At 36.9% G+C, this 14,889-nt stretch overlaps 1 protein-coding gene across 1 annotated transcript in view; it reads left to right on the top strand.

Moving 5' to 3' along the window:
- The window catches only part of LOC111224062 (cGMP-inhibited 3',5'-cyclic phosphodiesterase A-like), a 65,254-nt gene extending 51,139 nt beyond the window's left edge, over positions 1-14,115 (top strand). Inside the window, exons 9-15 of the mRNA XM_022748441.1 lie at positions 3,063-3,174; positions 4,286-4,393; positions 5,418-5,617; positions 6,646-6,849; positions 7,099-7,260; positions 10,618-10,885; positions 12,366-14,115. Of these exons, the coding sequence (XP_022604162.1) occupies positions 3,063-3,174; positions 4,286-4,393; positions 5,418-5,617; positions 6,646-6,849; positions 7,099-7,260; positions 10,618-10,885; positions 12,366-12,682 (1,371 nt within the window). The 3' untranslated portion in view covers positions 12,683-14,115. The remainder of the gene's footprint in view (positions 1-3,062; positions 3,175-4,285; positions 4,394-5,417; positions 5,618-6,645; positions 6,850-7,098; positions 7,261-10,617; positions 10,886-12,365) is intronic.
- Positions 14,116-14,889: the final 774 nt, after the last annotated feature.

The raw sequence follows: 14,889 nt of genomic DNA, 5'->3' as shown, positions 1-14,889 counted from the left end.
GTATAGTATGCCAAAAAACATCATTTTATAGGATGGCATAAAAATGTCAAAAAAGGTCATAGTATAGTATGGCAAAAAATTAAAAAAAACATCATGATATATTAAGGCATAAAAGGTCATAAAAACGTCATAGTATGGCAAGGCATTAACCTACATAGTATAGTATGCCAAAAAACATCATTTTATAGGATGGCATAAAAATGTCAAAAAAGGTCATAGTATAGTATGGCAAAAAATTCAAAAAAACATCATAAAATATTAAGGCATAAAAAGTCATAAAAACATCATAGTATGGCAAGGCATTAACCTACATAGTATAGAAAGGCATAAAAATGCCAAAAACATCATTTTATAGGATGGCTTAAAAATGTCAAAAAACGTCATAGTATAGTATGGCAAAAAATTCAAAAAAACATCATAAAATATTAAGGCATAAAAGGTCATAAAAACATCATAGTATGGCAAGGCATTAACCTACATAGTATAGAAAGGCATAAAAATGCCAAAAACATCATTTTATAGGATGGCTTAAAAATGTCAAAAAACGTCATAGTATAGTATGGCAAAAAATTCAAAAAAACATCATAAAATATTAAGGCATAAAAGGTCATAAAAACATCATAGTATGGCAAGGCATTAACCTACATAGTATAGAAAGGCATAAAAATGCCAAAAACATCATTTTATAGGATGGCTTAAAAATGTCAAAAAACGTCATAGTATAGTATGGCAAAAAATTCAAAAAAACATCATAAAATATTAAGGCATAAAAGGTCATAAAAACATCATAGTATGGCAAGGCATTAACCTACATAGTATAGAAAGGCATAAAAATGCCAAAAACATCATTTTATAGGATGGCTTAAAAATGTCAAAAAAGGTCATAGTATAGTATGGCAAAAAATTCAAAAAAACATCATGATATATTAAGGCATAAAAGGCCATAAAAACGTCATAGTATGGCAAGGCATGGAACTACATATTTTAGTGAGGCATAAAAATGCCAAAAAACATCATTTTATAGGATGGCATGAAAATGTCAAAAAAGGTCATAGTATAGTATGGCAAAAAATACAAAAAAACATCATGATACAGAATGTCATGAAGACGTCAAAGTATCACAGTACTGGCAAGGTAACCATAACAGACTGAGATGTCATGCAATCTATGCACACATTGGTGCCAACTTAGATTCGAACCCACAACCTATGGAATGAAAGGTAAAAGGTCTAACCACTCGACTACCATGTCAACTTAAAGTTTATTGTCATGATAGTGAAGGTTAAAGACGTCATAGCATATACAGCCATAAAACATGATCGTATATAGGGCATAAAAACCTCAAAAAAGTAATAGTATAGTAAGGCATAAATCGTCACAGTACAGTTAGGCAAAAAGTTGCAAAAAATGTCATAGTATAGTATGGCAAGAAATAAAAATAAAAAACATCATAATATATTAAGGCATAAAATGTCAAAAAAACGTCATAGTATGGCAAGGTATTAACCTACATAGTATAGTATGCCAAAAAACATCATTTTGTAGGATGGCATAAAAATGTCAAAAAAGGTCATAGTATAGTATGGCAAAAAATTCAAAAAAACATCATAAAATATTAAGGCATAAAAGGTCATAAAAACGTCATAGTATGGCAAGGCATGGAACTACATAGTTTAGTGAGGCATAAAAATGCCAAAAAACATCATTTCATAGGATAGCATAAAAATGTCAAAAAAACATCATAGTATAGCATGGCAAAAAATTTAAAAAAAACATCATAATATATTAAGGCATAAAATGTCATAAAAACATCATAGTATGGCAAGGCATTAACCTACATAGTATAGTGTGGATGTTTTTTGACATTTTAATGCCATCCTATAAAATTATGTTTTTTGGCATTTTTATGCATTAATATACTATGTAGTTTAATGCCTTGACATTCTATGACGTTTTTATGACCTTTTATCCCTTATTATATTATGATGTTTTTTTGAATTTTTTTTGCCATACTATACTATGAAGTTTTTAACATTTTTATGCCATCCTATAAAATTATAATTTTTGGAATTTTTATGCCTTACTATACTATGTAGTTTCATGCCTTGCCATACTATGACATTTTTATGACCTTTTATGCCTTAATATATTATGATGTTTTTTTTTTAATTTTTTGCCATACTACATGCCTTATGTATACCATGACGTTTTTATGCCTGACTATACTATGACTTTTTTTGAATTTTTTTGCCTTACTATACTATGACGTTCTTCTTCCTTACTATTTTATGACTTTCAATGCCATAGTCCATTATGACAAATTTTGCCATTTTTATGGCATTGTATTCATTAATTGTAAATAAATTTTTTGACAATTTTATACCACACTTTACTGTGATGTTTTCATGCTTCATTATACTTTAATGTTTTCACACCTTACTATACTGTGATTTTCATATCCTTATTATACCATGACATTCTAATGCCTTACTAAACTATGTTCCCAAAGTGTGATTCAAACCAAGATTCCTCGCACTTAGAGGTGACTGTTCTTACCATTGTACTACCCTGCCTCCTTATTAAAAAGGCATATTATGGTAAGGCATACAAATTGATAGTACATTAAGGCATAAAAAGTAATTGTATACAAAGTCACACTAAGTCATAAAAACGTCATAGTATAGTAAGGCATAAAAACGGGTGTAACTCAGTACTGCAGGATTATTTAGATATCATATGAAGTAGTATGATAGATAGTATATGAGTAGATTTGATTGTTTAGAATTTTTTGCCAGTACTTTGAAATATACTAGATTTGACAGAATAGTCAAATCCACAGGAAATATCTCTTAAAATGCTACTCTCTCAGATACAGTCACTAAAATGCATTATTGCAAATTAAGCATTTCCCTTCTAATTCAAAATATACTGTTGAAAGTGACTCTATAGGGATTTACAACCCTTTTGTGAATGGCGTCATAGCTTAGTGTTAAAATAATTTATTAATTTAATACATAGGTTGATTCTAAGTAGTGATGATGTTCCTCATGTTATGTTTTCAGATTTCCTATCGGCTCTTTGAGGACACAGGTCTGTTTGAGACCTTCAGGATTCCTGTACAAGAGTTCATGAACTACTTCCATGCTTTGGAGAATGGTTACAGGGACATCCCTTGTGAGTAGAAGGTCTCCCATGCTCAAGTTAGTTATTATTATGGAGCATTACCTTTATCTGCCACAAGGTGGATGTACTGCTTTGTCAGAGAAATAAAGGCACCACTAACACTAACAGGCTTACTCTGTGCTTCAGTAGTTTGTGGCATGTTCATATTTCTCACAGTTGACAATAATATAAAGTTTCCTGATGGTTAAATTTTTAGTGTTTAATTTCAGAAGAGGATCATATCTATGGTATGGAGACCATGAGCTTTGTTTTCACAAAGCATTCATAAAATACATTTGAAATACAGCACGTGACCAAAGTAAGACAATTATTAGCAGTGTTTTTGATAACACAATCTGTACATTTTGAATGAAATATTAATAACCTTTTATACTCTCGCTGTTGTAGCCAGTTTTATAATCACACTTAACATACACTTAGTTTGTATGTTTCCGTGGCCCATCATGTTAATCATGTTCCTGTGTGCCATTTTGCATTATATATCATGTAGATTTTGACCAGTCTCCTGTACAGAAGTGTGAGCCTGAGACACAGCCTGTTTACTACTTTAACTTAGATCTTTTACAATTTCAGTATCTCAGCTTTAAGTTAATAACAGCTGACTGCTATCAATATTAGCCCTTTTCAAAGAAGGAATTTACTCCATAAATGCTCTGCTAATTTCACCTGTTACCATTATGATTGGAAAAGACTCTGCATTACAGCATTGAAGAGATATGACTATGAGGGGAGACATTTGCAAGCTACACAAGCCACACTTCTTTTGTAAAAATGCCTGAACACTGATGTGATGCCAAAATTAAAGAACTGGTGAGATAACAAGTTAACAGAATCTCATCCTGCACATTGAACATAACGTGCCAGATTCTCAGTAACACAGCAGCATTGTCTCTATTTGATCTATCATGTTTGAACAGAGGCCCTTCTTTTAAATGTATTACAGATTCATGACTGAGAAGGGGTTTTATTTTTCAGTTCAGTTTAATCAGTTTAATTGTGTCAAACTGTAGAATGGTTAAAACTGAGTGGTAACACAAGAGATTTCATCACAGTGGTCTTACTGCCCTCCACTGGTGTGAGTTAGAACTTTTTTTCTCTCCAGATCACAATCGGATCCATGCCACTGATGTTCTGCATGCTGTTTGGTACCTCACCACTCAGCCTGTGCCAGGTCTGCCCACCCTGCTGACTGAGAACGGGATACACACTGGTGAGGACTTTTTATACACACAGTATTTTCTCATGACCAAACCTCAAGATCCTTCCATCTTCCCCATATTTTGGGCAATATAAATCTCTCATTTTGTTCCATTCTCTTAGATTGTAGTTGCAGCATTTTTATTCTGGTGGTGTAAATCATCAAGATACATTCATTTGTTTTCAATCACGGTTCTATGTCAAAACAAATCCAACTTCAGGGCACCCCTGTGGCTTAGGGGTTCAGACGCCAATCATGAACCACAAAGGTCACAAAGGGACTGCATATGTAAATTATCTAGAAGCTATAATCTGGTGTGGCGCATGAAATGGTGACATTTATGTTGAAAGCTGCACATGGTCCCTTTTAAATAAAATAAATGAATAAGTAAATCCGGGCTACGGACCTTTATTTATTATCTCTCTCACTCATCTCCTGTTATCTCTCTCTCTTTTCACCTTTTAATAAAGTCATAAAATGCCATGAAATATCTATAAAAAATATCAACAAATCCAACTTCATGTTTTGGTCTTGCATTAATTGAGTGAGGAAGGTCAGTGAGGTTATAATACTGATAAGACTAGAACATGTAATACATCAGTCGTATTAGTGTTGCACACATTCACAGAGGCAGGCAAAGAGAAACTGAGTCAGAAAAGGCAGGCGGATAAAAGTGTGTACACAAACAGAGGACGAGTAAACACACAATGACTTACTTATAGTTGAATAATTAAGGTCTTCCTTATTGGTCTTATAGCTCTTACAACTTAAGCAAATGTTTCTGCTTTATTTATTTTCACTCGTTTCTATATCTTGAACAATTTCACAAGTGCAGTGTGATAGCAAACTATCCTGGTACACCCACCATCACATTTCATTACTTTATTTATTTTTATTTTCTCTCCTGTTGCAAATTGATAAACTAGTCTAATAGCACCTTAGGTTTTATAGTAAGTAATCAAAGTAAGCGGCAGCATTTCAGCAGAGAGCACCCTCAGTGACTCAGGATCGGTATGTGTTCTCTTTCTGCCTGTAGACTCAGAGAATGGCATTACACCTGGTGCTACAGGCTTCCTGGTGTCCCAGATGAACTCTGTGCTGGAGGAAGGCTATGGCTCCCTGGCTGGCCTTATCCCTGGCCTGGAGCTCATGGCCCTGTATGTAGCTGCTGCCATGCACGACTATGACCATCCTGGAAGAACCAACGCCTTTCTAGTAGCTACCAGTGCACCACAGGTAAATAAATGTAGGTGTGCTTCAGTGGACCTACAGTCCACTGATTGAACTATTGCTGTTACTGCAACTTCAGTCAGCCAGCTCACAAGAAATCTGTGTTTTTACTGTATGTGAGTAAGGAACATGTATAGCCACAAGCAAACACCAAGCTCAGACATTAATAATAAACTTCCACCAAAGAGTCCCACTCAAGCTACCATGTGGCCATTTCCCAACAAAGACCTCCAATGATGAAGAAACTATGTCATCTAATGAACTGAGATGGATACATCTAAATTCAGAAGTCTGCCTGGTATGCATTAGCAGTACAAGATGGCCAGCTTCAGCTATGCAGCAGATAATTATTAATTTAACCATTCATGCCTTTAAGAAGACAGTGTGTGTTGACTCAAAATGTTCTGCAGCGTTGATCAGCAGCAGATCACCATTAGTTCGCTGATATGAGGTAAAAGTGTAGCTGTGTGTATCACCAGTATAAACCTTTAGAGTAGTTTAGATGACATGATGTGAGGATTAGTAAAACAAGCTGTCAAATGAAATGTTTTTTGTAACACTTTGCTGAATATCAAATGTATGGATTAATGTGAATGATACTGCTTATCCTCTGTGTTAAAGCAATATTACAGGAAAATATATTATTTGAAGATGAGCATTCATAATATTCAAACATTAGTTTTCATATTTCATTACAGCTTAATAAAACTCAAAATGATCAAAATGCAAAAAGCCAACCAGCAATCAAAAGTTAAATGAGCTCCGCAATTACAAAGAAGTCATTCACAATAAATACCAAAATACTGAACAGGATTATAGTTATAGAGTAAGTGGGAAAAAAGTAGAAACCACACCTCACACAATCTGTATGCAGGTCAGGGCTTAAGGGCTTTACACTTTTAGGCCTTAAATTAAAATGTGTTGTTCATTTAAGGACTAAATCAAATCATGTCAAATTTTAAGTAAGCTCTTGTGGGTTTCCCATTGAAGACCGGCATCAAATGTTAACTTCACTTTCTCCTCCTCCACCATAGGCCCTTCTATACAATGACAGATCGGTCTTAGAAAATCATCATGCAGCTTCAGCTTGGAACCTCTTTATGTCTCGGCCCGAGTATAATTTCCTGGTTAATCTTGAACATGTGGAGTTCAAGCGCTTCCGCTTCCTAGTCATTGAAGCCATCCTGGCCACTGACCTCAAAAAGCACTTTGATTTCCTCGCAGAGTTTAATGCAAAGGTAAGCATTCGAATCTGCCACATAAACTGTAGAAAAAGTGACCATCTGCCATTACTGTTGTGTCATTGATTATCTCTTCCCAGCTCTTGTTTTCTTGTTTAATATTTTGATGTTTTCCTGTAATAAAAATGGCCTTTTCCTCCAGATTGTCCTAAATTTATGTTGACAACTAATCAGTAGGGAATTCCTATTAATCCATAATTGAGTTTCTCTTTTTGTGCACATACCTCCCTCTGAACATCTCCCCAGGTGGGTGATGAAGGTGTCTCTGGTATTGATTGGACTAACGAGAACGACCGATTGCTGGTGTGCCAGATGTGCATCAAGCTGGCTGATGTCAATGGACCGCTGAAGTGTAAGGAGCTACACCTGCAGTGGACGGAGGGGATCGTCAACGAATTCTACGAACAGGTATGCATATAAAAATGTCTGCAATTTAATCGGAACAAGTGGTCGTTAGCTGGTCTGATAAATAAAACATCACTTTCAAAGTTAGTAGCATTTGGACAGATAGAACCTCATTCATAAATGAATGGAAGTGTACTGTAATGAACACAGTAAGAACTGAAATATATCCATGTGCAAAAACATTTTGCAAAAAAAGGTTGCTTACAGAACTGAAAAAACAGCTCAGCTGATATTTTTTTAGTTGCACCTAATTAAAACTAATGCAGTCTAATTCAATAGTCCTGTAACAGATTATCCCCCCATGGTTATAATGTTCAGTTCCTACTGATACTGATTTAGAGAGGTGCTGATTCAACCTCATGATCATTTTAGATGATGTAGTTTATGAACTGTATTGCATTACACACAGATGTGTTTATGTTTTTTAGCTTACCCTTTGTTATATAAATGAAGTGGGCAAAATAATAGAAACATCTGTCCTACACAATTCAACAACACCACAAACTGCAGCCTCCAAAATGATTATCAGGTTCAATCACCTCTCTAAAACAGTTTATATATATATATATATATATATAAGCATCATGAAGTTAGGATATATCAGTGGACTATGAATTTGAATTTGACCAAAAGCAAGAATTCAAACATAATGAAAATAATATATAATGTGAATTTGCATTCTAATGCCCCATCAATAATATGAAACTTTTTATCCTTTTGCTTGCCTTCTTCCACTGGAAGGTCATAGGTCAGGCAACTGCATAAGAGCACCTCTGCAGGTGATAGGGATTTAGGGCCCTTCAGCAGGGTTTTTTGTGTTCAACTGCATGTTCCCTCAGAACAGAAATAGAATATTCAGAACACTTACCTACTAACTCATGAATTGGTTAGAGACTATTGTAGACAGATGCCTGGCAACAAATCCTGCTAACATTGCCTGTGATTGGTTAGTTCAAGTCGATAAAGATAAAATCTGCTTAGCCAGAGAGATATGATTACCTCCCTAGCAACAACATGTTGTAAGTGGTGTAGCACTAATTAGAGCCTTTTGAGCCAAAATTGAAGCTAATGCAGATTTTCTTTTCTCAGTGGTATCCATAATGTTCACTCTTCTCAACATTTGAAATCTCTGTATTTATACACAGCTGTACAGGCCGTAGCAGAAGTTTGCTTTGTTTATTTTGTTCATCCATTCAATTTTTAATGAAGGGAACTTGCATACTAAGTAAATCAGACTACTGCGTATCCGCTACAAACCTCTAATCAGAACTGCCCTGATAAAGAAAATGTCCTCCCTCTGATCTGTGTCTAATGCTTAGCATTCTGCTATGTCTCTCAAACCTTCTGTTCAGTTCTCATAATAGCTTTGAGAATTATGTATGTCCTATGAGCGGGAGCTTCGGGGGGTGGGTGAAGTGAGAGAGAGCGGGTGAGAGACAGAGGATGTGCGTATGCTTCCCTCAGAGGGGAGAAGGATGACCTAAATGTGTCATCCTTGACAGCGCTCATTCACAACCACACAGGAAGATTACAAGGATGGAACTCCGTGGCAACAGAGTCAGTACAGATGTGCGCACACACACACACACACACACACACACAACATACAAACGCATTTACATTATGCTCTGCAATGCACCACTTTTAATATTCCAAACATTAGCACCCCACTCATGTTCTTACTATACATACACACACACATACACCTCTATCAGGAGCCACTAGTGCAGTGCACTGACGCCATCCAGGTTTCTGGTTGCTATAGCAATTGAAGCCCTTGCCCCTCTCACCCTACTGAATTGCTTTGAAAGCCCTGACATTAGACAACAAACACAAAAGCACAATACATGACTGTGACAATGTGTGAAAGTACAACACAAAAATATGCTGTGTAACATAAAACACAACATAGAGCTGCCTGTATTATCAACTGAGAAAATCAATTCATATTATTTCACTTTTCATTTATTTTCTATCAAGATCAATGCTGGAACCAGTCAACCAATCAGCAAAAGAAATCCAAAGATGAGACCCCAACCACCTTGGCTGTATAGGACACGCGTTCATCACAGCTCTGTCTTTGTGGACGCAAAATAGAAAAATGAATGAATGACAAATATCCCAAGGATGAGGACAGAACAGCAAGACTCCACTTTGGCCTCTATTACAATATGATTACAAACCTTTGATATATTGTGGAGAGTTTGACTTTTGTGGTTATTACACCCAGCCTGCCCATATATGGTGGTAAAAAAAAGAATCACTCAGAACCTTTACGTCAGCCTTTATTAATGGTGACCTTGTGGGTACAAATACACTATTTCCAGAACCATTACTGTGCCAAATCTCTGCAAACAGTCTCATTTACATGACCGATACCTACAGAACAGCCATTGATGCTTTCCTATTTGTAGTCTTCTTGACCTACTTTCAGGAGGCTGTACCCAGAGGCAGTGTGTCTGGGACTTTCTGTGCATGCCAGTGGAGTAGTACAGGGGACAAACTGTATATCTGCATATCTAAGTTAACAACTTAAGACGACTTGAGTGACATAGAGTTTATCCTACATGTGTGAGCCTGAGATCATTTCAATGTCATATATCAATATGTAATGTAATTGATATAATGTGGTACTTTTCTCAATAAAATGTACAAATGAAACAATAAACACCAGGAGTAATACCCACAAAAATCAAAACATGAAACACAGAGAGAAATTTTCATTTAAAAAACATAGAAAAGCAGTTAAAGATGTTTTTCTTGAGCTCAACAGGCGAAGTGTTGTGAAGTCTGCAAGTTTTCACAGTAAAAGGCTGTCAGTAGTGTTTTAAACGAATTCAGTTGCCTGTGTTTTATACTTCTTGACAAGTAATTATGCCATTTGTTTTATTTTGTTAACAGCACTTTGAACATTCAATCCAGTAACAGAACAAACAAAAAAGACTGACTTACGTTTGTACTATATTTAGTGCAAATATCATGTGTCATCTGTCACTTGCTCTGTCTCTCATCAAGTTAAAAGCTTTTGAAACCAGAAAAAAACCCAATAAATTTTTTGTATTTATGCATGATCAAGATTCTGATGGTTTATAGTGACTTTAAGTGGACTGAAAGAGGTTCCTAAAAATCTCTGTTCTCTATTAATTTTGACAGTTTGCAAAGTTTGAATTTGAATGCCTCATGAATTCTTAAGAAGTGATGTTCAGTGGACTGAAGAGATCACAGGAGTCATTTCAAGCCACTTTTCTTTGCTATCTTGAACTCTCATCACTGTATAAAATAAATGTTGCATTTTTATGTCCATTTACATTTGATTATTTCTGTGCACCTGACTTATTTGCTATGTTTGTGCCCTTCTAGGGTGATGAAGAAGCAAGCCTGGGCCTTCCCATCAGCCCATTCATGGACCGGTCCGCTCCACAGCTCGCTAAACTGCAGGAGTCGTTCATCACTCACATAGTAGGACCTCTGTGCTCCTCCTACGACTCTGCTGCTCTTATGCCAGGACGCTGGTTTGACCCACCTGAGGGAGAGATGGAGCCAGAGGAGGCAAAGGAAGAACAAGTTACAGAAGAGGAGGAGGAAGATACAGCAGATGAGGACGCGTCAACAAGTTCCGACAACTCCCGTATGTCAACCTCTTAGTTATTCATGCTGCAGAAAATATGTCACTGATTATATTGAGTTTGAGTGGCCCCTAATAATATCTGTCTCAGTGAGTATTCAGTCTATATCACTTGGTGAGACCTGAGCAGATTTGACTGCACTTGAAGAGTACAGTATGTTGTTCTTTTTTTTTTGGCTCATCTCTTGGGGTAAAATTAAGGTCAAGTGAAGATTCAAAATCAGCACTGTTGGTGGAAGCTTTTTTTTTAGGCTGAGAGTCACAAAAGGAAATCAATCACCGGGCTTAGTCTAAGAGCTTTAGTGGTGTCGCTTGATTTAAGTCTTGGTGGATTTGAAGAGGAACAGGATCAAATTCTAAAGTCCGTGTGAAGCCATATCCAAGTAATGCCCCGTTTCACCTCTGCTTTATTCACCATGTGCACCAAAATTAATTTCTAAATGGGACATAAAGGGGCATTGTTTTTTGATTAATATGAAAAGGTGGTTTCAAAGTATTCATGTGCAAGGGAGAACTGATATCCACTTTATCATTATTTATAACGCAGCGCATTGTAGTTACAACTAGTTTTCTCATCTTATTGTACTTGGCCCATTCAAATGAGTTTAAAGCTGTAGATTTGAGATTTGCTGCTGTGTAGGTAGCATTTTACATTTTACTAAGACTGTCTTTGCTCAATTTTTGTATAGATTTAGTTTTAATTACATTTATTGGAAGGCATTTGTACCACTGGAGTCACTTCCTACAGCTGTGCCATATTTGGAAAGGATGCCAACAGAGACTGCATTGATCATTATATAGTTAACATACTGAATGGCCCATTTCAAGAAACAGTTTGACATTTTAGGAAATATATTTATTCCTTTTCTTTCTGAGCGCTAGATGAGAGGATTGATGTGGAGCTGCACAGTCACCAGCAGGTCAGATTGTAATTGTACTGTGCAGCTTCCAGGTGTGAATGTGTAACAGTGGGTTCCTGTAAAAGAGAGGAAACTACCCTGAATAAATAAAGGTTAAAAAAAATCTGTCCATGATATATGAAGCTGGATCTAGGAGAGGGTTAGCTTAGCTTAGGATAAAAACTGGAAACACAGGGGAAAATAACAATTAGTCTCTGTTCAAAGCTTTAGGCACATACCCATAAATCCACAACTTGTTTTTACATTTAAGTTTTTACGTGTATAACTTGTTAGTGAGCTTTAGATAGTTCCCCATTTCCAGTCTTTGTGCTAAGCTAAGCTAACCGTTTGTATCACGGACATAAATTTGCATTTGTGCTACAATCCGGCACGTTTACATCATGTATTTTGTACTGATGCTCATTCACATGCATTGTCCCGGTCAAATAGATGAATAAATAAATAAATCCTTTCATCTAACTCTAAGAAAGCAAACAAGCATTTTTCTGAAAATGCCAAACTATTCATTTAAGGCCATGTACTTTCTGAGGAGCTTGTCTAACTGTCAGTTTTGTGTCTGACAGAGCGGCAAGAAACCAAAAAGGTGAGCAGGAGAAAAGTGTTTTGCCAGATCACGCAACATATTTTGGAAAACCATGAAATGTGGAAAAGAGTGATCGCCACAGAAGCCCAGGAGGAGGCCCAGAAAGGGGACCCAAACTGCATCGGCAGCCCCACTGATCCAATCACAGCCATTCATGAGGAAGAGGAAGAGCAAGCAAGCAAAGAGGAGTCTTCGACTGACGGCCTTGATGAAAGGGAAGAGGTGCCAGCTTTAGAGGAAGAGGAAATCCTTTCGCAATCAGAGACTTCAGGGGAAAAAGAGGACGAACCAGAGTGATATTATGAACTTTGACCTCCTCTTAAACCAGGAATCTGAACGTTGTCTAAAAATGTTTGTTTCTTTCCTAACTAAACTCTTGATATCGTAGCCAGCACATCACTTTGACACAACACTGTAGAAGATGTTTTGGGTAATATGTGCCTAACAAAAACAGGGTTTGAGGACAGGGATGATGCATGCCCAGTGCATCTGACAAGGAGAGAGAGGTGAGATGGGCAAAAGATGAAATGACTACGAGGCCGAAAAAGAAGCTGAAAAAGAAAAAGAGAATGATTGGGACTGTATTTGTTTTTGTTGTAGTGTTTGTTTTAGTCTGGATCTGGTGCCCTGCCCTCACCCAGGCTGCCCATCCTGCACTATGAGCCAACCACGCTGATTCACTCATTCACTCTACCAGTGAGTAATACACTGTCACAAGTCCCCCCACCCACCCTTCTTCTTGTTGCTCCCATGCTATCAGCACACTGTGGAGCCCCCGGCTGGTTGAGGATGTGCAACAAGCCCCTTCTCCTTGAGGACAATGGGATGAAAGCCAGGGAAAAGGCTGTGTCCACTGAGGCTCAGCCGTGTGGATTTCAGAGGGAGATGGAAAAAAAGAGCCAGTTGTAGTACATTGTGTATCCAGACAAACACCCACACAAGCTTCACAGACGCACACTCACACAGGCATATACACAATGCTACAGTAGAAACACATTCCATACACAGAACTGATAGAAGTTTAACAAAGAACCCTGTTGCTATAAAAGCTTTATTCTCACTCAAAGAAAAACATACAAAACAAGGTTTTGTTCATGACAAACAATGCTTTTCCCTAGTCGCATGTTTTCTCCCTTTCTTTTGTTACGCAGAGTCAGTCCAGCACACCAACACATTTCCAGGGCACACAACTCAGGAAAGCAGAGACCCATAGAGAAAAAAACACAAAAAGGACTAGCAGTGTCCTTGTCCTTTTAATTGCCACTGCTTCAATTCGATTTTCCTTCTGTGCAGTATGAGATGTTATTGATTAACTGATGTCGCTAGATACACGGTTCCCTTTGTGCATGACAAAGGAACCACGAGGTAAACAAGATTATTGATCACATTACACTGTCTGTCAACTACAACACAGCAGATCACACTGTTAACCACATTCAAACTAACATACAAAGCACAAAACTAGGTAATAAGGTAATGTGTTTTGTTAAGTTAAGCATTTGTGTTCATATTTTATGTAACTTCCCACCGTGTTTGCTTAATCTTTACAGTAATGTACTCTCTCATGAATTCTTTATCATTTCTAACCCGGTATGTAGGCCAAATGCTTCAGAAAGTGAGTAATCCAGTAAGCCATAGTGGCCCAGGCCAGAGCTGACTCACGACTCCAAATCACCCGAGCGGATTTACGTCAATAAGACATAAAAAGAAAAAAAAAAAAGAAAAACCCTGTGGTGCCTATTGCCAAGCAGGAGGTGCTGTGTGCAAGAAACTACGTAGAAGTCTCAATCAGATCTATAATATTCAAACTGTCATTATTTTGTTGCTCAAAAAGGCATAGAAGATTATATGAAATGAATAATGTACCCAGCTTACTCTTAAAACAGAAAAACAACCACAGCTATGTACCTGTAAACTATTATTAATATATGTTGTTAATTATTCATTAAGATAAGTTAAGTCAAATTTAGGTTTAATGAAGTGCAACCCTTATAGTTTCAAATGATGCTGCCGGTGATCTTTTGTTACATTGTCAAAATCAAAATCAAAATATTTTGTTTGCTGTATGTGGTAAGTCTTCAATAAGAGCAAATAATAATGGCAGAGTGAGAGATAGAAGGATTTTACACATTGAAGAAGATGTCTTCATTTTGCATAGTTTCTTTAGACCAGCATACTCACCACACCTCTGGATGTTTTTTCTCCATTTGTAGTCCTCAGTGTCACATGGCGCATGGCTTAACAGGTGGTGTCATGCTGTCCTTTGATGTCCTCAGAGATTCAGATTGGTGGTAATGGAGAAGAAGTGTGAAGAAGGAGAACAGCCTTAGTAATGAGGCTTAGTAATGAAAGAGGAAGGAGGAGAAGAAGAAGCTTTTTAGCTTGACTTGCAGCTGCTTATGAGGGGGTCAGAGGGGGCTCAGATCTTTTTTCACATTTCTGCAGATCCCTCTGGATGTAACTCTTTGAAGATGAGCCAGTTTGTTCTGATTGAAAATCATGTG

The sequence above is a fragment of the Seriola dumerili genome, unplaced genomic scaffold (assembly GCF_002260705.1).
Source record: "Seriola dumerili isolate Sdu_G_001 unplaced genomic scaffold, Sdu_1.0 BDQW01000122.1, whole genome shotgun sequence".
NCBI classification, from domain to species: Eukaryota; Metazoa; Chordata; class Actinopteri; order Carangiformes; family Carangidae; genus Seriola; species Seriola dumerili.
This window is presented reverse-complemented; position numbering and strand designations above follow the sequence as displayed.